Source organism: Rhinoraja longicauda, chromosome 37 (genome assembly GCF_053455715.1).
Source record: "Rhinoraja longicauda isolate Sanriku21f chromosome 37, sRhiLon1.1, whole genome shotgun sequence".
NCBI lineage: Eukaryota > Metazoa > Chordata > Chondrichthyes > Rajiformes > Arhynchobatidae > Rhinoraja > Rhinoraja longicauda.
Window position 1 is genome coordinate 15,435,243 of NC_135989.1, and position 22,692 is coordinate 15,457,934.

Consider the following 22,692-nt stretch of genomic DNA (forward strand, 5'->3'; position numbering starts at 1 on the left):
AGCTACATAACAAGTACATTCATTAGAAATGTTGAGAGTTTTCACTGCAACTTGACTTTTGGTGGGGAGCCCTGTTTGCCCAGTCGGATGCTGCCGCTCCCCGCCGCATGACAGAAACCCCTTGGTCAAACTGCCTGTCTTCTTATTCCACTCCATCAATAGAAACAGTAACGATGAGTGAGCCTGCGGATGTATTGGACAGGCAGAAATGCCTAACCGCCTTGGCGTCCCTGCGACACGCCAAATGGTTCCAGGTTTGGATCTTGTTCTTACATTATTGTCTAAAGTAGAAAGTTTTTTATTAAAATTATTGATTCTGTTCATTTTGTTAATTACGTGTGTTGAGTTGATTTCGGATTTTTTAATTTCTGTGCAACACTTAGCTTCTGTCTTGGCACAGCTGCTAATAAGCACTTAAGTAAATGACTATAATAGTAAGATGGACAAACTATATATGGGGTGGGGGTTTTAGGGATTAATGTTAGTTTTTTGGTATAATTGCATCATTGCTGCTTTGTGTTAAGAGTAATTTTTATGGAGAATACTGGATTAATAATGTAGATTTCATTTTAAATGTAAATGACTCTTTTACCCTTGACAAAGTAGCACTGCAGATATGAAAGTTTTGAGCTTTATATTGAATTTGAAACACGAGTCAGTAACTGCACACTAACTTTCCGCTCCATGGTTTTGTAGGCCAGAGCAAATGGGCTGAAGTCATGTGTGATTGTCATCCGAGTTCTCCGGGATTTGTGTTCAAGAGTACCCACGTGGGCGCCACTTAAAGGATGGGTATGTGGAATTTGGTCTAAAAACAGAAAATGCTGTACATGCTCATGGTCAGGCAATATCTGTGCAAGGAAATGGTTAACATCTCGTTTTGAAAGCTCACTCAGAACTGGGAACCAGAAAATAAGATGGTTTTAATTTGTGAGAAAAGGAGGAGGGAATGGATAAAGCAAAATGAATCGCTCCAAGGTGAGGCTTGCATTCCATGGGGGAGAAGCTGAAAATGAGGGCATCTGGTCAATGGGTTAATTGCAGCAGTTAGAACCTAAACAAAGAAACATAAAAAGCTATGAAGAAACAAGGAACTGCAGTTGCTGGTTTACAAAAAAAGACAGTGCTGGGGTAACTCAACGGATCTGGCAACATCCCTGGAGAGAAGGAATTGGTGATGTTTCGGGTCCAGGTCCTTCTCGCAAAATAACTGTCGTAAAAGCTATGAAAATTGGACATTCGGAGAGCAAGAACAGCAAACAATGTGCAGCTAGAGCCCATGAGGTGTTAACCATTTCTCCATACCGTCTGAGTGGCTCCAGCATCTTGTATGTATTTGCAGTATCTGCAGTAAAATTTGCAGTTTTATTTTCATGTGAAGTTTAATTATTATGGTATTTTTGTCAGACTTACATTCTGTGTTCTTTGATCTACTTGCTTTTCTTATTGAACTGTTTTTGAGTGCATAAACTAATCTACTCGCTCACCTACAATGGCTTCTGGTCAAATCAGCAATTCTATTTTAAAATTTTCACCTTTGATTTCTAATCGCTTGTAACCTCACCCTTCCTATCTAATCTCCAGCCTTACCAAATAAATGATACCTGCCGATCATCCTGGGGTTTATTTATTTATAAGTGATAGGAGTAGAATTAGGCCATTTGGCCCATCAAGTCTACTCTGAATGGCTGATCTATCTCTTTCCTCCTAACCCCACCCCCCTGCCTTCTCTCCATAACCTCTGACACCTGTACTATTCCAGAAAGTTTACAGTTCAATCTTCTTTGAATGGTTCTAATATTTTGTCCCTTTTTCACTTCGCCCTCCTCAATCTTAGAAGGACTTGTCCAATCTTGACTACTATGCTTCACTCTGTTTCATCTAATGCTTAGGTCAATTACTTTTATGTAATTATTTTACAGCCAAGGTCAGAACTTAAATCTTTGTTTTTTAATTTCAGCCTTTGGAGTTGATCTGTGAAAAAGCAATTGGAACTGCTAATAGGCCTTTAGGTGCAGGCGAGGCAATGAGAAGAGTCCTGGAATGTTTAGCTTCTGGGATTTTAATGCTTGGTACGTGTTCGGTACAGTAGGTGCTTTTTACAAACATTAGAATATTTTCATAAATGTTACTGCAATTCAACTGTATAAATTTTGATTTGAAAGTTCTTTAAATAGAAACATAGAAAATAGGTGTAGGAGTAGGCCATTCGGCCCTTCGAGCCTGCACCGCCATTCAATATGATCATGGCTGATCATCCAACTCAGTATCCTGTACCCCCTGATCCCTTTAGCCACAAGGGCCACATCTAACTCCCTCTTAAATATAGCCAATGAACTGGCCTCAACTACCTTCTGTGGCAAAGAATTCCACAGATTCACTTCTCTCTGTGTGAAAAAAATGTTCTCATCTTGGTCCTAAAAGACTTCCCCCTTATCCTTAAACTGTGACCCCTTGTTCTGGACTTCCCCAACATCCCCACAAATGGTAGAATGTGTAGGATGAACTGCAGATGCTAGTTTACTCCGAAGATAGACACAAAATGCTGGAACTCAGTGGGACAGGCAGCATCTCTGGTTAGAAGGAATGGGTGGCATTTCGGGTCGACATCCTTCAGAGGTGGGCATCGACCCAGATCTTCGCCCATTCCTTCAATCCAGAGATGCTGCCTGCCCCGCTGAGTTACTCCACGATTTTGTGTCCACATTCATAGTTGATTCAAATTTACATCTTGATGGCCAGCTGCCACCTCATTGCAATGGAATCAAGCAAAGATAACTTTGGTGTGCTGTCCATAAGATTAGAAGATCAACGGAATTCACTCCCACCTTCTTAATGTGAGATATGAGGAAGCTTGTAATTGGCATTAAGAGGCCAATTGAATTCCTATTTCTGTGTTATGTAGGATTTGTGCATACATCAATTGTCCTTGGGTGTAGGAAGGAACTGCAGATGCTGGTTTAAATCAAAGATAGACACAAAATGCTGGAGAAACATTCAACTGACCAGTTGTCTCATGCGTTTCCTTTTAATCTAGATGGACCTGGTATCTATGATCCATGTGAAAAGGATGCTACTGATGCGGTTGGTGCTCTTACCAGACAACAAAGAGAGGATATAACACAAAGCAGTCAGGTATTAAAAATATGTGTTTTATTACCTTTTATTCTCTGCTTTTGAATTGCATTGCCTGAACTGTGTTAAATCTTTATGTTTAGCATGCCTTGCGCCTGGCTGCCTTTGGACAGTTGCACAAGGTATTGGGAATGGATCCATTGCCTTCTAAGCTCCCTAGAAAACCGAAAAATGAAAATCCAGTGGATTATACAGGTAGGAATAGCAAACCGTCAATATTTAATTTTGATTTTCTAAATTTCTTTTTGCTAGTCTTTTCAGGTGTAATGAGATTGTTAATTTATGGATTAGACGGTTAGTTGTTTTCCTCGCTGCAATTCCAATAACGTTGTAGCAATTTATTGGATGACTCTTTAAATGTTTAAATTCCAAGATTCCATGGGCCAGGGAATAAGATCCTGCATAATTGCTTATGATGCATAGTAATATGGCTTAAATGCCATAGATTTAAAGGTTGCCTTCATACACATTATTCAATGGAACTCGACTAAGAATTGGGTTCATGTATCGCCACATTGCTCAACAATGGCGAATAAAACTGATATTTAAAGAATTGGTAATGAAGCAACTTTACAGCCTGATTGGAATCCAGACATAAGATTAGACCCAGGAGCCTTTACAGCCAATCTTCTGACCTTTGTCTTGTTTTCAAACCTTGCCCTTCCATATCTCTGTGTTTCCCTCTTCCCTGACAGTCTGAAGAGGGGTTTTGACCAAAGCATCCTCTCCAGAGATGCTGCCTGCCCCATTGAGCTACTCCAGCATTGTGTCTGTCTTCAGTGTAAACCAGCATCTGCAGTTCCTGCCTACAAGTTTAACGCTCCTGTAGGAGTTGGGGGAGGTGTGGGTTTAAGTTCTGACTGTGTGGCAATGAAGTAGCAGATAAAAAGGATAGTGGCATTGATAAAATTACAAAACAAAAAACCACATGCTCAATCTGAAATTAAAACACTCCTGCAAAACAGTCATGATACAGTGTCTACAATTGGACATTATTTTCCAGTTCCAAACAAATTGAAGTCTCTTTAATAGATCATGCTGTTCACAAATTAATTTTATGTAGTGATTTTTTTTAATGGGAAAGGGACTAATAAATCTTGGTCAATGGACATTGCTATGAATTCCATAATAAGAAAATAAGTTGCTTTTTTACTGTAAATTGCTTGGTTCATCAGTTGGATGTTTATTATTCCCTCTGAAATATTACAGTTCAGATTCCTCCAAGTGCGTTCAGCACCCCAGTGAAGCGGCCAATGGACGAAGACTCCGGTGAGGACAAGTCTCCAAACAAAAAGAAAAAGAAGACTCAAAAGAAAGGCAAGTTGGCAGTGATGTCTGTGGCTTCATTAGATGTTATCCATCAATAAATTTTATTTGTAGAAAACAACAGAACAGTTGATCAACACTGCAAGTGAAATGTTTTGCTTCAGGCTAGATGCATAAATTACATTGAAATTTTATACTAAATATTTACCTATGTAAGAGTTTGGATGAACATGTATGGAAGGAGATAGAAAAGCTGATGCTTTTGGACACTACAGGGTCTAATAAAGAAACTTTTTTGTTTTCTGTAGAAAATGTTCGTTAGCTGAAATGTCAAATCTGCTGGGAGTTAATTGAATTTGAGTTTTCTGTTATCTGGACTTCTAAGGAGAATATAACAGTTATTTTCTATATTTCCTTAATTGTGTTTTTGTTACTTGCCTTCAATTGCTCATTGTTCAGGTATGGTTCTGTGGAGACCAGCGGTCCTTCATGGTCCTGTGTCAGCAACATGACATTATAACATAACATGACATGGACAGCCTTTATCCCGCCCCCCTGACATCAGTCTGAAGAAGGGTCTCGACCCGAAATGTCACCCATCCCTTCTCTCCTGAGATGCTGCCTGACCTGCTGAGTTACTCCAGCATTTTGTGAATAAATACCTTCGATTTGTACCAGCATCTGCAGTAATTTTTGTACATGACATTTGGCTGTAAAGTGGGGTTTTTTGGGAAGTTCTGAAATGAGCAAGTCAATTTTTAAACTTGCATGAACCAGATTTCACTACAGGATCTCAAGCAAGGAATTCTCTCCCTTGCCTTAGATAGGGTCACAATGGGTTGGACCTGTTTGGCACAGACCAGACCTGGCAGAGTATTAATAAATGTATACACCTAATAGGGTTGGGTCAAAAAAGGCAGATCTGAGATTTCAGTCTTCAGAACCCACTTCTTGGTTTGGAGAATGTTGAAATTTCCTGATTGTCTCAAACTATTTTATGTGACTGACAGCAGCAGAAGAAAAGATCGAGCCAGCCCAAGCTATGAATGCATTGATGAGACTTAATCAACTACGGCCAGGTCTTCAATACAAATTAATCTCTCAGACTGGTCCTGTCCATGCTCCAGTTTTCACCATGTCTGTGGAAGTGGATGGAAAGAACTATGAAGCATCAGGACCATCTAAGAAAACTGCCAAACTTCATGTGGCCGTCAAGGTATTGTGGTGAATCTTTTACATTCAATGCAAAATCCTTGTTTTCTGTAAATTTTGGCCCTTCTGTGCACATTGACATCTTGTAGTGCTCTCCGGGACACATTTCAGACAAAGGATAGCCAAAAGCTGGGGTAACTCAGTGGGTCATACAGCATCTTTCTCTCTCAAATGAATAGGTGACATAGGAACATAGAAAATCTTTAGACTGAGAGGTGGGAAAGGGAAACGAGAGATATAGACAGTGATGTAGAGAGATATCTACATCAACGTCTTTGTCTCGGAGCCATAAGTTTTTTTTAAAAATTGTCTCAACTTTGAATTTGACAATGATTCCAGAAGTCCAGAACTTTGCATGGATATTATTTCAATCATCAACTCGATAATATAATCAGGAAAACAGCAATATAATACAATGTGAAAAAATAGATATTTGGACTGGATGATAAATAGCCTTATTTAATTGTTCAGGTGTACCTAAAAGATTGGCCAAGATATTGGAAGGCATCTTCAGATAATTTTGGGTGGTGAAGGGAATGGTAGGGAAATGAGATTTTGGTATTAGTAAATTACATCATGGCAGCAAATCTAACTGTTGCCAGCTATAAAGTTCCATTATTAAAATATTCCACCAATCAGAGCACAAAGAAATTGATATCTGATTTTGAGCATTAAATTGATACATTATCTATTTTTTACTCTAATTTGGCTCTAAAACTGAATTGTGATCTAGGGTATTGTAATTTCTGTAACTGGTGTCACAACTCGTTTTCTGACAGGTTTTGCAAGATAAAGGTCTCCCTACGGGAGTGGAACCTGAGAAAATTGAAGAAACTGTGATTAAAGTGGAACCCAAGCCTGTTGTTCCAGTCCCTGCAGTGACTGTAACTGTAAAACCACTTGCTGTAACTCCAGAGCCTGAGGTACGATATCCTTTGTCTTCAGTTTGATAAATACCCTTTCTTGATGAGGTGCAGTTTTACAGCAGCTAGCGAGATTTACACTGGATATGGATCTCTAACATATATTACACCCTCTGCTTAGAGACCAGGAGCATATGCTAATTGAATCAGAGCTACATGGTACCATTTATAGCATTGTATATTCAGGGATGTGTTACTGACAGCTCTGCGCTGCTGGGCACTTGATGCAAGCCCTTGCACTTCTTGCTGTTGTGCTCAAAATTAGTTGATACCTCAGCCCTTCACTAGTGCTCTCTCAGAATAGAATTTTCCACAACTGGGGCTGGGGACGGGTGATGTGCCGAAAGACTGGAGGATGTAGGGTGTGGGGGTGTAGGATCTGGGCAGCCTGCCAAAGCACAGAGGTCATGCAAATCCCCAGCAATGACCTGCACACAGCTAGCAAGGGTGCAGCACTGAGCCCCACTGCTCATTGTTGAACGACTGCACAGTTCACCCAGCCTGCTTGATAACAGCCTTCAAAAGCAACCACTTCCCATTATATCGTGGATAATTTGATGATAGATGGTCCTGCAAAGTTTAAGATCTTGCACCAGATTCTCAGTCTGCAAAGCAGAAAGGCTGGCTGGATATCTTTATTAAAATTGCACCAGAACCCTCAATGGGATAGTACTAAGTGAAGTACTTTTGTTTTGAGTGTGCAGAATGACCTGTGTGTGGCAAGCTCATTTGGGATAGGGTCTGAGGGGCAGATTGCTAATTTTTTTACTAATCTAGTATTCTAATATCTCCAGAGCACACGTCAGCAAGGTCCAATTTTGACCAAACAAGGGAAAAATCCAGTGATGGAGTTGAATGAGAAGCGAAGGGGACTTAAATACGAATTAATATCTGAGACAGGTGGCAGCCATGACAAGAGGTTTGTTATGGAGGTAAGGATTAAGTGTAATAACTTCACGTGAAAGTATAAACTATATATTTCCTAACGTGGAAAAACAGCAGATGATTTTGAGGATAAAATAACCAGATAATTTTGAATCTGATTTAATGTCAGTTTTAAAATTGACCATTTTTTGCCCTTCCAGGTTGAAGTTGATTCTCAGAAATTTACAGGGTCAGGTTCCAATAAGAAAGTGGCAAAAGCCCATGCTGCACTCGCGGCCCTGGAAAAACTTTTTCCCCACCAGCCTCCTATGGAAATAAAGAAAAAACGAATTATTCAGGTGGGTCTTTGAAAACACCTTGTTTATATTATTGATTCTGATTAATTAAAAAACTGGGTAAACTTGTACTTTCAAGTGTAACTAAATAGGTTTTATAATTATGGGAGTTTCTGGACACTGAAAAAGATTCATTTCTATAAAGTCATGATTTTGTTGCTCATGTGAGTTGAAGTACCTAACATTAAATTTAAATTTATCTTATCCTGTCCTTGCAAATCCATACATGAGCTTCCACCACGTAGTCAAGACAAAGCCAGTTTCTTACCCTCACCCTTGATTTAAACAATGTGAGGTACCAGCTGCTGTGGCCAAGATGATGAATTGGATGATGTTTCATTATTTAACTTCCAGGAATGTGGCTGTTGGGGAAAGATGGGATCGGGTTTTATTTTGAGACATTGTGTTCAAAGAGTAAACTATACTTGCAGAGTTGGGTTCATCAAGATTATTACTACTGTTTGCGATTGTATCGTGGAGAAAATTAAATTGGGTATAAAGACATGACAAAAATACTAAGGAATCCTTGGTTTTGTAGAAAGATGTATGAAATAAAAAAAGTCAAAGTAATAAACCTTAAGCTTACATTTTGTTTGGCTTATGAGTATATTGAAACTTTAGACACTCCTGGAATCTATTGAGGAAATTTGAACAAATGTCATGTATTTTCATGAGAGTAAAATAATAGGGATTTTGAGGAAACTTGAATGAGGTGTTTATATACAATATAAGGGATGGTACTGAACACACTCCTTCTAGAAGTTTAGTGATCCCAAATTAAAAAAGACCCATGGTGCAGAATGAAAAAAATTTGTTGTGGATGTCGATTGTGTAAATTAGTGTTTGAAGCACGGGTTGCAATTTCTTTAAGAATGAGTTCGAGAGGTGGTTGAAGGTCTAAATGGAAATGCCAGATATGCTGTTTTTTATTAACATTGTATATTTTTAAATGCTAAAGACAAAACTGCAAAATGGCTTGCCATGTTTTGAATTGCTCATTGCATGAAGTTAAAGTACACACCTCAGTGCTACTCGCATTGCCATAACTGGGCCTAATGCAAAAAACCCCATGCTGACACTATTGTGTCTGAACGCAGACATGGTCTTAGTGAATTAAAAATGTGCAGGGCCTAGTCATGCTGACAGTCACAAAAGACTAGATGCTGGAATCTGGAGTAAAAATAATAAACTGCTGGAGGAACTCAGTGGGTCAGGCGGCATTTTCGCAGGGTGCAGACCCAAAATGCCATGTGTCTATTTCCCTCCACAGATGTTGTCTAACCTGCTGAGTTCCTCCAGCAGTTTGGTTTTGCCCCATTTATTCGAACAACACAAGACATAAAAGACTTTGTATAAAGTATGTCCAGTCTAACGTTCATCTATTATAAAGGGGAAACGGGAAGATAAACCATATTTACATGTACATTTCTCCATATAGCCACAGCAGCATAATATGGGATTTGGTGGTGGCATGGGCATGGGAGTGCTTCCAGCTGGTCCCCCTGCCGGTCCACCGGTACAAAGAGGTAGAGGCAGGGGACGTGGAAGAGGTGGCAGAGGTGGTTTCAATGCTTCCAACAATTCTGGTTACTTGTCTTCAGGTAAGGTTTTGTTTAAAGAATATAAATCTTGTCTCTAATCTGCAGTTTGTGTTATAATGTCTCTATTTACACCTTAGACCCGGCTTGCTATTGCTATATTGTACCTTTAAAATATTCCCTGTAATTGTGCTATTGTTATCTATATTAACATCATGATGGGATTCATTTTAGTGTCTTGGAACACATTAAGAACTTAAAAGCTGGCTATTGGAAGGTCTGATGAAATGGTGTGTTCAAATATGGGGTGAATGTACCTTCATTGGGCCTTGCATTTCACTCCATAGCTGCATGTTACACTGTAATGAGTATGGAAATGCTATAGTCGATGGCGGGGCTTTCAGTTATCATTTGTCTAACCATTGTTTAGTTTATTGTGATGAAGAGATTTCTTTGGTCTTTAAAACTGGATTTATAGAGTTTTGCGAAAATATGCTATTCAAAGAAACCAATAGAAAACTATCAACACTGCAAGTACTTTTACAATGTTTAAGAAGCATTTAGACAGGTACATGGATAGGACAGGTTTGGAGTGATATGGGTTAAGTGCAGGCAGGTAGGGCTTATGTAGATGGGACATGTTGGCCGGTGTGGGCAAATTGGGCCAAAGTGCCTGTTTCCATGTTGTAAGACTCTGACTGTCCTGGAATACTGCACTTGACAAATAGTCTATGATTTTTTGACACTGCTGTAGTTCATGTAAGATTATCTATCAACTGACACTTTTGCTCTCTCTTCCTCTCTCCCAAATAAATCTCCAAAAAGGGACTGGTTATGGTGGGGGAAGCTATGGATATGGTGGTGGAGGAGGAGGAGGAAGTGGTGGCTCCAATTATGGTTATGGATCCTCTAATTCTTCAAGTGGATATGGTAAGGAGTAATTATTTTAAAAGTGCATCGGACAGCTTTATGTGCTGCACATTATTAACAAATTACTAACATTTTCTGATTCCCCTTTTGGGGCTTGCAAGATAAAAATGTGATTCTAACTAAAACGTGTGCAATTTTTTATTTAGTACATATCCCATTGTGTTTAAATCTGAGAAATAAAGCTAGTTGCCCTCTGACGATCCCAATATTGGGGATAGTAACTAAATTTGCAAGGAAACCCTTTAAAACCTTCTGGTACCTTAAAAATCACCTTCTGGTGTAAGTTCGCTCCTATCATTAAGCTATTCGCCCAAGTGAAGATGTAATTCCATTAAAGGATGCCATGTTATGTTGGGATTATTACTTTTCATATCTAAATCAGCCTCAAACGCAGTCTCCTTTCTTTCAATTTGTTTTGGTAAAATATTACTGAAATTCTTAACTTAAATATTGAAATTTTGTATCAAGTTGACTGCCAGATAGATTCATGCAGTTGGTATGCTCATGAAGGCCAATATTTTGGTATGAATCATAGCTACCAACTTTGGAAATGGTTTACGGTTTCAATGTAGAAGAATAAAATTGATACATGGATAAAGGTTTTGCCCCACTTTTCCAGACATTTAATTTTTTTGTTAGATGCCCATATCCAGGTGAAATTCCTGGAATTTAAGCAGCACAAGTTATGTTACTGGGACTGGTATAGCAACTCTGCTTGATCTGGTCCTCACCAGGCTGTGTGTCAGTCTAAGTAGAAATTGGGAGCAGAAAATCTGGGCCCACTCCCCTCAGTCTCCAGGATGATTTAAGTTGCAATCTGGAAATGGGTTTATGGTTTGGTTCTGGTTTGAATAATGTGTACTTGATGACAATCCTCTGAGCAAGTTGTTAATGCCATAAGTCTACTAGTATATCTCTACTACCGTAGATGTAACCACTGCTTATTGCTGAATTGCAGTTGGTATGTTTTATATTTCTCTGCTTTGTAAGCCACATGAAGCAAACTGCATTTATCAGCTGAAATTGTACACAAAGAAGCTGCTTCCCTCAGAAAAAGACACTTGCACAAGGTGACAGGAGCAGAGAAATCTAAAAAAAATTGGCATTCTACCTTTTACAAAGCACGCCTAATTTTTTTTTTCTCTCTGCTCTGTCTCCCAGCTGTAGGTGACTTTTTCAAAGACAGCTTCCAAGATTTTCCCTCTGGCTAGAGGGTGAAAATTGATTCAAAATCCTGCCCCTCCCAGTTTGGTCTAACTCATTTGAACTGTTGATGCCCAAAATCTGTAGACACTTGCTGGACTACCTGCTTCACCTGGACTCTGGTTTCTTGTCGATGCCACTGAAACACTGGTTTTTGACTCCGAATTCTGGCATCCATCACAAGTATTTGTCTGCAGTATTTGTTACTTTTTGTATTATCAAGACTTGGGGAGGAGACTTCTGCAAGATCACCGCACCTATAAAGCAATAGATTGTAGGGGGAGGGAAAGCCAAAGCAGTGAAGAAACAAAAGAATTTTGCTATCCAAAGAAACTGTTTTGATTTGGAATATGTTTTTACCCAGTGATACAGTGTAACAAAATATGACTGTCAGCCTAATTTAAATCTAATGCAATTCAAAGGTTATCCTAAATATTGTTGATACTGGTAATGTGATACATTGAACATGCAGCTGGAGCAAAGTAATTTTAATTTTATTTTATGTGACATTAGCGCTATTCATAGTAGGGAAACATTCCCTAAATTTTTTTTAAAACACCAGTTCTACATTGAGAACTTCACATTGCTAACAGTGTTTAGCAGTGTGAATGGTTCTGTTGATTGATAGTAGCAGTGTATTAACCAGTTTCACATTTTGGGTTGGCACTGTATTTATGCCAAATAATTTTGACATGTTTTTGCAGATTAGGTATTGTTTTGAATCAAAATGGAGCAAATATTGAGCTAGTTAATAAAGCTCATACTTATCAATGGTATGTTTATAAATTTTGAAAAATATTTGTCTTGGATCTGGATTAAACAAAAACAGACAAATTGAATCTCCCTCCATTTGGCATTTTGCTAATTAAAAACTAACTTTGCTGGGAAAGAACCTGCAATCCTGATTAGTATTCCTTTGAAAGTGCACTTCTCATACTTGTGGATACTGAATCTTAGCCTTGCATTTACAACCATATGTCCACATATCCACCAGTATGTTACACTGAAAGGGTTTTGTCAGGGAGTAGAAATATTTGCTTTTCCCTATTACCATGTTCGATTGAGCCACTAGATCTAATGTTTACATAGCTTTTTTCAGCTTTTTTGTGGAGTATTAGCTAAAATCCCAATGTTTTACTGGTAGAAATCCATTTTTTCAACCAGCAAACTATTTGTGTGGTGGTATTTGATAAAATATAATTAGAGCAGGAGTGAGTCATCTGTCCCTTTTGAGCCTGCTCTGCTGTCCATTTAGATCATGCCTGATCTTCTACCTCAGCTCCATTTTACTGTACTGTCCCTGTGTCCCTTGATTCGCATGCTATCTAGAAATCTATTTTGAATGAACTCAGTGATCTGAGTCTCTTTAACACTCCTGGGTAGAAAATTGCAAAGATCTGCCACCCTTGGTACAGATATTTCTCTGTGCCTTGTGAAATTGATCCCTGGTTCTGGGCTCCTGGCAGTGGGGACATTCTGTATCCAGCCTGTAAAGCCCTTCAAGGATTTGTGTTTCAGTGAGATCTCTTTTTTTCGTAATCTCCAGAAAATACAGGCTAAGCCTATTCAGTCTCTCCTTGTATGGCAATTACCCAGCTTGTCGCCCTTGCTTAAACATTTTCTGTTTTGCGCCCCAAAATGGATTGCATACATTTTTCCACGTTTCCATCCGTTTGCCATGTTTTGCCCACTTGCCTGTATTCTCTTGGAAGCTGCTTCACTTCTTCCTACTTACAGTCCTACCTACACTCTACTGGAGAAACGCGCAGACCAAGCACCATCTGTGAAGGGAAATGGAGAGACAGTGTTTCGGGTCAGGGCCATTCAGTGCCACCCAAAACATTTCAGTACATTTCCAGCCACAGATGCTGCCTGACCCACTAGGTTTCCCCAGTAGTTTGCTGCTTTTTTTTGTTCAAGATTCCAGCAAATGCATTCTCATATCTTCACCATCCAACCTAGCTTTGCACTGTCAGCAAATTTTGAAACATGGCATTTGGTCTGTTTTGGCCAAGTTACTGATAGATCCCAGCTGTGTTTCGCCCAAAACTGTCAGCTCAAAACCCACTCATTACTATTCTGCCTACTGCACGTTAAGTAATTCCTCGTGTCAGTGTATTACTCTGCAATACAACCCCGATGACCAGCTCCTGAATGGGGCCTTATCAAAAGACTTTAAAATGCTATAACAGCATCCACTGAATTTCACCCCCTCATCTATACCATGAGCTACATCGTTGAGCTCCAATTGATTAGTTTTTTTTTTAAACTAAGCAGATTTTACTCCGTCCGACTCTAGTTTTGTTGCATCCCTCACATTTTCCAGCATTTTCTCTACTGATGTTGGGCCAGTTTCAAATGATTCAGATCAGTGCTTTGTTTTGACTTTGTTCTTACTGGGCTGGGTTATTTGTTACTTTAAATGTGAGTTTTCATAATGTAGATAGAGTAAGGTGTGTAATGTATTGACCTGGCCCTATCCAAATTTAAAGAAAAAAACGATTTCAGTTGAAGCAGTAAGGTTGCAATTCAAGGGATTTTATGTATGACCTAACCTACTTTATTGTGCCTCAACCTTTTATTGCTTGCTTTTTTTTGTGTTGTGACAATTTTTTTCTATGAGAACAATTGTATAGCAACTTAATCAGAACTGATGTCAGGTTGTTTCATTCAAGTTCAATAAAAGTTTTTAACCCATTTGCTATGAAGGAATGTCAATATGTCCAAGTTGGAATGATGGTTTTGAAGATCCCAATTGGAACAATTCCAATTTTAACACTTGTAAGTAACTTTACAAACCTCTGCTCGCTCAGCAAAAGAAAATTAATGTTCTTTGTTAACCTTAATTAATTATCAATTATCAAACCTGTCTACCCTTTTCGCTTTGCTGTTACCTCCCTTGGATTATCAAAAAAATACGATCAGTAATTTAACACGGTCAGGAAAGTTTTGAAGTTGTCGATATCTATGGCTGTTTGTGTGGCAAGATTGTGTGGGGTTTTGCACTTTGAAAGGTCAAATGGAGGAGAAAAGTATACAGTTAATGGCAGGACCTTTGAAAAGGTTGCTGTACAGGATTGGTATACAGGGATTTTGAGATCCAAGTCTGTAGCTGCAAGTAATACAGTGGTAAAGAAGGCAAATTGTGTGCTTGCCTTCATCGGTCGAGGGATTGAGCGGAAGAGTTAGGAAGTTGTCGCAGTTTTGTAAAACTTTGAGCTGTATTTGAAGAATTGTGCGTAGTTCTGGTAGCCCCATTACAGGAAGTGTTGGTGGCTTTGGAGAGGGTGCAGAAGACGTTTACTCGGATACTGCCTGGATTAGAGGGCATTAGTTACAAGGAGAGATTGGACGAACTTGGATTGTTTTCTCTGGAGTGTTGGAGACTGATGCAAGTTTTAAAATTATGAAAGGCATAGAGGTAGGCAATCAACCTTCCCAGGGTAGAAATATCAAAGACTTGGAGGGTTTGGTTTGAAGATCAGAGGGACTATTTTTATTGTTAAGACATGTGGGGCTAGTTTTTAACCAGCAGCTGTCTGCAACGTACTGCTAGGGGTGGAAACCGGGTGGGCCGGTTTCCTCGCAGATGCAATAGTGGTATTTAAGAGACTTTTAGGTAGGCATTGGTTTTAGTTTATTATTGTCACTTGCCAAGATATAGTGAAAAACCTTGTTAGTGAGCCAAATCATATACAAGAACAATTATGCCACACACACCAATAGGTAATGCAGAGAGAAAAGCAACAGAATCCAGAATATCATATTCAAGCATTATAACATTACAGCTACATTTCAAAACTACCGATTCCACCTGTCGATTTCATAGATGCCCAATTTTGCCATTACCATCTTAAAATATCAAGATGAGTGGTCTTGTGGTTTAGGCTCTTTCCTCAGTCTGCAGAACTGAAAGTGAGGAATAGGAAATTTAAGAATTATATCAAGACCATTATGAAACTTATACCTAGGTATGACTATTGATAAAGTAGGTGTAATTCCAACCTTTTCCTTCAATTCAAAAGGTCTGCAAATTTATTTTCATATCTGCAGAATCTAAATAACCTTCATCAAAAAGGAAGGCCCACTTATTAAAAGGGCAGACATACCAGTAATCTGTATAGGCCAAATACAATTTGCGTTTGAAGGTCCTACTCAACACAACTCAAATGATATATGATATTTTCTTCAATATTTCCAAACAATGGTTAAATAAAGTGCTGTTTTAATGCTTTTTAAGGTATCAATTTCTAAGATTCAATCCTGATCTCTATTTAACAGTTGTTATCTGATATAAAGGTGTCTGAAATTTCATTCACCTGTTGTAATATCTGCAAAATATTGCCACAGTCATCTAATTTGTCTAAATTGGTCTAACCTAGCGAATGTATAAATTACTACGCCAATAGTATAAATTCAAGAATGATTCCTTTGTGACCAGTGAAGTTGGTCCAGAATGGAAACCGGCCCACAGAGGCCATGCGGGCCATCGATCGCCTGCACATTAGTTCTATGCTATCCAATCCTGCACGCTAGGGACAATTTACAGAAGTCAAACTTGCACATCTTTGGAATGTGGGAGAAAACCAGAGCACCCACTGAAAACCCACACAGTCGCAAGGAGAATGTACAAACTCCACACAAACAACACTTATAGTCAGGATCGCACCCGGATCTCAAGCATTGAGAGGTAGCAGCTTTACTGGGCAAATTTGGCTCAAGTATGCTGTGGAATCCCTCCTGATGAAATTATAAGTGCCAGTGATCCTCTGAGGTCTGTTTGGGTCTCTGAGTGGTAAGATGATAAAAAGGTGGATGTTGCATTTCCTGGGAGTGAAAGTGATTAATAGTGGTTTCTAAGAACAGAAAGGAGTGGATCTCTCTGCCAGGCGGAGAGGGAAAGATGTGTCTGGTCAAGGTTAGTGTCTTCCACTTGTAAATGAACAGACTGTAATTGTTTTATGCTACCCCACGGTTATGTTGAGATGGGAAGGCAGCATATTTTGGTAAGGATATGCACTGAAACGACCAAGAGATGGAAATAGTTCGTTATGATCTAATGGGAGCTGAGTAAAAAGGTCAGGTAAGCTGAAGGGCCGATTTCTTCAGATTTACATTAGTCTGCTCAGACAGACATCTGCATGTCTTGTGTTCTGGCTAGAAGGGGAGAGAGTAAGCATGCATTAAATAGAAGAGGATTTGGTTGAGAGCTCCAATTATGGTAAAGGGAAACATTTGTTTCAGTTAGAAATGGGATATGTGGTTTGAAGGTCAACAGTAAGACAAATTGTTCATCACTTTGCACAGTTTGATTATAGCTCAAGGGAATGGTACTGGTGAAGAATGTTGAATATAGAATTTGTGGTTGACCCATAATGAAAAACCAGGCAACTAGTTTGTAATTGTAGCCAATAAACTAGGATATAAGGTTCTTTCAGATTGCACCATTTCTGTTCCAAAATTGTGCCTCTGTTGTGCAGTTCTTGAGTGTGTGCATGATTAATATAAACACTTGATTGCAAATTCTTTTGTCATCCCAATACCCTACTCCTCAGGAGAGAAATGAACCTGCCACGTTACAACCGTGTTGCTGCATTTCAAATCCATTTTCATATTTTCCAGAACTCTCCTTTAAATCTTGAGTTTCTATAATTTACACAGCACACAGCACACATAATTTACACAGCTCCTTTCCATAGCTGTTGACAGTCTTCTGGACTCTGTCAAAATCTGTCGAGCTCTGTAGCGCCAAATGTAGAAGAATTTCCAGAAGGGTCTTTCCCACTCGCGCTTCCACTTATGTCAGAATCTTGATCTGTTTCTGCTCTTTATCTGTACCTTGGTCACACTGTGAAATCGTCATGCTGATGGTGCCCAGTTCTGTTTCCTTGACCCCCTTTCTGCCTCGTTCAAATCCACAATAGAAAACCTGCATTTGTTGTTAGCTCAATCTTTACACCTCTGGGCGGCACAGTGAAGCAACGGTAAAGTCAAGTCAAGTTTATTTGTCACATACACATACACGATGTGCAGTGAAATGAAAGTGGCAATGCCTGCGGATTGTGCACAAAAAATAATTACAGTTACAGCATATAAATAAAGTAAATAAGTTACTATAGTGTAGACAAAAATTTAGTCTCTGGGGTTATAAAAGTTGACAGTCATGATGGCCTGTGGGAAGAAACTCCGTCTCATCCTCTCCGTTTTCACAGCGTGACAGCGGAGGCGTTTGCCTGATCTTAGCATCTGGAACAGTCCGTTACTGGGGTGGCAGGGGTCCCTCATGATCTTGCTTGCTCTGGATCTGCACCTCCTGATGTATAGGTCCTGCAGGGGGACGAGTGTAGTTCCCATGGTGCGTTCTGCCGAACGCACTACTCTCTGCAGGGCCATCCTGTCCTGGGCAGAGCTGTTCCCAAACCAGACTGTAATGTTGCCGGACAGGATGCTCTCTACAGCCCCAGAGTAGAAGCAATGAAGGATCCTCAGAGACACTCTGAATTTCCACAGTTGTCTAAGGTGGTAAAGGCGCTGCTTTGCCTTACCCACCAGTGTGGCAATGTGTGTTGCCCACTCTGTGATGCGGACTCCCAAGTATTTAAAACTGCTCACCCTATCCACAGTAGACCCATTTATCTCCAGTGGCGTGTACGTCCTTGGATGTTTAGCCCTTCTGAAGTCCACAATCAGCTCCTTCGTTTTAGTGACATTCAAGAGGAGGCTATTGTCCTCACTTGTTGCCTCACTTTGCCATAGACGCAGGTTCCATCCTGACTACGGGTACTGTCTGTACGGAGTTTATACGGTCTCCCTGCGACCGCGTGGGTTTTCTCCGGAGGCTCCGGTTTCCTCCCATATTCCAAAGATGTCCAGTTTGATAGGTTAATTAGCGTTTGTAGATTGTTGCCTAGTGTGTAGGATGGAATTTGGGTGCAGGTGCCGCTGGTTAGCGCAGATTCGGTGGGCCGGTTTCCTCGCTGTATCCCTAAACTCAGTCTCTATTTCTAACTACTAGTCTGACACTGATCTTTCCCTGCCCTCAAACTCTAGCCTCAAGTGAATCTTGTATCTTGCCATCCTCTTCCTTTTCTGAAAACCCTAATCTTTTCCTGAAATCATATTTCATGATTAAGTCTTTTGTTTATTCTAAAAGACTGTGGTACAAATGATAATGTATTAAATTTGTTCACAAAATGCTGGAGTAACTCAGCAGGTCAGGCACCATCTCATGAGAGAAGGAATGGGTGATGTTTCAGGTCGAGACCATTCTTCAGACTGAATTTGCATCATATTAAACAATAATGTTTGCATAATTTAAATTTGTATCATATTAAACAATAATGTTAACAGTTTTGGCTTGCAAAGACCACAGCGTGAAATTGTTAGTGTGGTACTGGGCATGCAATAGTCTTTTGAACTGTCATAAATCATTCTGGTTTACCTGAATTTGACCGGTTTATTTTTTCGGATTAAAAAAAATTATATTAAATATCTGGTATTTAATTCTGAGAAGTTGGGATGAAGTAACTGGACTGTTTCTCCCCCCCCCCCCCCTTCTCCCACAGGTAACTACTACAACAGTGGTAGCTACACCAGTTCAGGCACTGCAGGAGGGTACTCCTATAGCCAGAATGATGGCTATACCCCTCCAGCAAAGAAGCCAGCCAAGCCACAGCCTTCGCTGCAGAAATCATCGTACAGCGGTGGAGGGGGAAGTGGTGGCAGTGCCACTGGTGGTGGTGCCGGTACTGGTGGTGGTGGTGGTGGTGGTGGTGGCGGCAGCGGCGGCAGTGCTGGTGGCAGCGGTTACCAGTCCCCACCGTCCTCGTACAGCCAGACCCAGTACAGCAGCTACAGCCAACCCTCACTTTCAGCCCCGGCAAAATCAAAAGTCTACAACAGTCAAAATTACTCTTATTCGGGATCCTCCTACAGTGGTTCCTATTCAAATCAGAATCTTGGAAGTGGCGTGGAATATGAACGGAAAGGTGGTATGTAATATTCAGAACATTTTCATGAACAGAAATCCCATTTTACGGATTTTGTTTCTGGGTTTTACGGATTGCGGAGTGGTGGTTATCTATATGTTACGTGTTAGTGGAAGTGGGAAACATGAATACAATCTCCCCTGCACCACTCAACCAAAAATACGGCAAATATATATAATCCTGACACTAGGTGCTGGGAATTTGTACGGTATCCTGACACTTTATCCTTGTAAATGATTGTCCTTGATTTTAATACATTTGGGAAATGTAGAAGAGAAATGGCATTCCAGGGTGGGCTGTGGATATCATTCCAACTGACTCACTTCACAGCACTGACGATCTCTGCACGTTTCCTGAAAATATACTCTGTGGTGGCATATAATACCCTGTGCTGGAAATCTGAACAATGGGTTCAATTAAATTTGCTCAGACGTGTGGAGTAATTTTTGGGGGGAAGGCAGTGTGGGGGGGGGGGGGGCAGTGCTCACCAAGTAGTTGAGTAATTGCTTGTGATTTTGTAGGATATACTGGTTCGTCGTATGGTTCTGGTGGTGGTAGTGCATATGGTTCTTCCAGCACATCAGGTTATGGAGGAGGTGGGACTACTGGTGGCTCTTATGCTGGTAAGATCTGTGAAAGTATTCTGACTGTAATCTTGTGTTAAAGTAATAAGGGCCCTAAATGTGGGTTGGGGGCAGGGGGGGGGGGATAGAGATGAGGTGTGGGATTAAAGCAACCAGTATGAGTGTGTAAAACATAACCGAGGAAAATATATTTGGAATTCTTAATATATTTGAGAAAATAAATATTGGAAAATTGGTTAATCTCGAAGGTGAAATTGAAAGTAAACAAGCAAGTTTAAACATTTTTTAATTAAAAATAATAAAATTGTGGGTTAGAAGAGTTTAAAGCATTTGACGATGAATTTCCAAAAATTTAAATTATAAAAGAATAACTGCATTTTTAAATTGAATTCTGCAAATAGTGAGTAATTTAGAATGAAGAACCAAGAATTTAATATCACAATTTTAAAATTGTCCTATGTTCTCAGGTTATTAAAGAGCTGACTCCTGAAATTGATTGTGTTGGTTTTGATATTGCTAAATTTATTGTATTTTAAAAGTGGTTCTTGTAGATTGGGAGGTAGATTATATAGCTCTATTTAAAGTATGTGCAGCGCAGTGACTGAAATATTGTAGCAGTTCCAGCCCCCCAAACTTGATTCTGATTTTGGGTGCTATCTGCGGAGTTTGCAACTGCTTCCTGCATTGGTTTAATTTCTCCTGGGTGTTCAGTTTCTTCACGCATCCCAAAAATGTGGGTAGTAGAGGGATTTAGTGCGCTTAATTTCTGAAGAATTCATGAAACTGCCATCTAATGCATGGAGTAAATGGGTCATTTACGCTTTAGATTGAGATGCCTGTGACATGAACTCTTTTGAATTTCAGTTGCCAGAATAACTAGTTAGGTTGAGCAAGGATTACTTCTTAGTCTTTGGCTATCTGCAATCTATAATAATAACGTCTCTGTTCTACAAAATAAAGAAACCACCAGTCATTTAAAAATTAAGATGTGGAAAAATGTCATCTCTCAGTGGGTGGTGAATCTCTGGAATGCCCCCCCCCCGGGAGCGTGGTAGAGGCTGGATCGTTTGATTTAATGATGAAATTTTAAAAATAATGTTGGAAATGTAAAATAAAAAAAGAAAATACTGGAAATACTCAGCACGTTTGGCTGCTACATCTGAGGGAAGAGTAAAAGTTAATAGTTAAAGTTTCTTGATGGAATATTTGGTATTCTATGTAACTCCAATTCTAACATGGTAAATCATCCACAGGGTACGCATCCCAGAGTGGCTACAATGCACCATTACCTGGAGGATATGGTTCCAATCAGTCGTCCTATTCGAGTCCTGGTGGGGGCTATAGCCGAGGGGACCACATGAACACCTATCAATACAGATAAATCGTCATGTCCACACCTGTCATAGAAAACCCTATATCCCCTCTGTTTTATTTTCTAACTGCTGTATCTTTTTTTATGCTGCCAATGAATTTTTAAAAGACGCCCTGTATGACCATTTTCCATGAGCACAGCATACTCTTATGGTTGAGTTTAATAGCATTCCTCTAGTAAGTAGTGCTGTAGTATGTGATGCTCTATTGTAGTGTGTAGAATCCTGACTGGAATTCCAGCACCACCAACTAATTGGCACAGGCTGCCTTCTATTTTGCTGTGGCAGAGAGCCCACTTCAATAATTCTGCATCGTCATAATTGTATAAAATGTTAAATTATTATTTTTTCCTTGGAAGGTAGTGAACAAAGGCCTTGGTAGTGGGCATTGCTGTCAGCTACTGACCAAATAGTGCCCTGTGTTGGATAAGATACTGTACTGACAAAAGTTCACAACAGATCAACTTGGTGTTGGCTAATACTGAATGAATATTTCCTTTTCATTTTTGTGGCCCCAATGCTGTAATACTAAAACAGAACTTCTGTTTCTTTTTTTAAATTATTCCAATCCCTGTGTTATTGGCACCTTCAATGGTTCCTTTTTAAAATTAGATTTTAAAATGGTGCGCCTAAGTAAACAGGCATTGCACTCTGGTTCCAGTGATTCACTTTGTAATGGGTCTTCTTTTTTTTTTGTTGCCTGGCAGTTGTGATGCTTTAATATCCCGTCCTCTGTAATGTATAACTCCTCAATGATTTGTTTTCTTGCAGCTGTCTAGAAGTGGAGCTTTGTTCTGGAATGTACTTTTCCTTTTCCCAGTTTAGTTTTATAATTGTGTGATTATTTTAAGAGACCATGTTTTGTACTTTTTTCCCTGTATTAGTTGAACAGTATTGCAGTTGACCTTCCTCTGGTTAAATAAAATGTTTATAAAATAAAACAACTGCTGAACTTTGCGCAATCATGATTTTCACCAGCTTTATTTTCATGTGCAATTTTCCTTTCAGAAAATGTTCATTCTTTAAATTGGCAAACCAGGATACCTTGCTTTTAAGGTTTGGGCACGACCAAGGCTATGTTTAATTTTAATAATAATTTATTTGTCATATGTAGATTGGCACAGGGTCAATACAATGAAATGTATTTGACAGGACAATGGGTCACCTCAGCAGTAATATTCCAAGGATAAAAATGACATTAGTAAGGTAAAAAGACACTATTAAAATAATCAACATATAAACATAGCACAAAAAGTAAGGACATTTGTGTTTGGTAGATTATTTCTTTGTTGTAACAATGCTTCTTGGCAATAAATCTTATAC

At 39.5% G+C, this 22,692-nt stretch overlaps 1 protein-coding gene across 5 annotated transcripts in view; it reads left to right on the forward strand.

The window, feature by feature from the left end:
* ilf3b (interleukin enhancer binding factor 3b) overlaps positions 1–22,431 on the forward strand; it is a 42,347-nt gene extending 19,916 nt beyond the window's left edge. Inside the window, exons 7-22 of one of the 5 annotated variants that reach the window (XM_078429539.1) lie at positions 163–254; positions 697–792; positions 1,961–2,072; positions 3,038–3,135; positions 3,219–3,330; positions 4,345–4,452; positions 5,412–5,617; positions 6,393–6,536; positions 7,331–7,468; positions 7,622–7,759; positions 9,195–9,357; positions 10,120–10,224; positions 14,137–14,208; positions 18,993–19,418; positions 19,937–20,038; positions 21,253–22,429. In XM_078429539.1, the coding sequence (XP_078285665.1) occupies positions 163–254; positions 697–792; positions 1,961–2,072; positions 3,038–3,135; positions 3,219–3,330; positions 4,345–4,452; positions 5,412–5,617; positions 6,393–6,536; positions 7,331–7,468; positions 7,622–7,759; positions 9,195–9,357; positions 10,120–10,224; positions 14,137–14,208; positions 18,993–19,418; positions 19,937–20,038; positions 21,253–21,380 (2,240 nt within the window). In that variant the 3' untranslated portion in view covers positions 21,381–22,429. The other 4 variants (XM_078429541.1, XM_078429540.1, XM_078429542.1 and 1 more) reach the window with 4 other exon arrangements.
* The last annotated feature ends 261 nt before the right edge of the window (positions 22,432–22,692 follow it).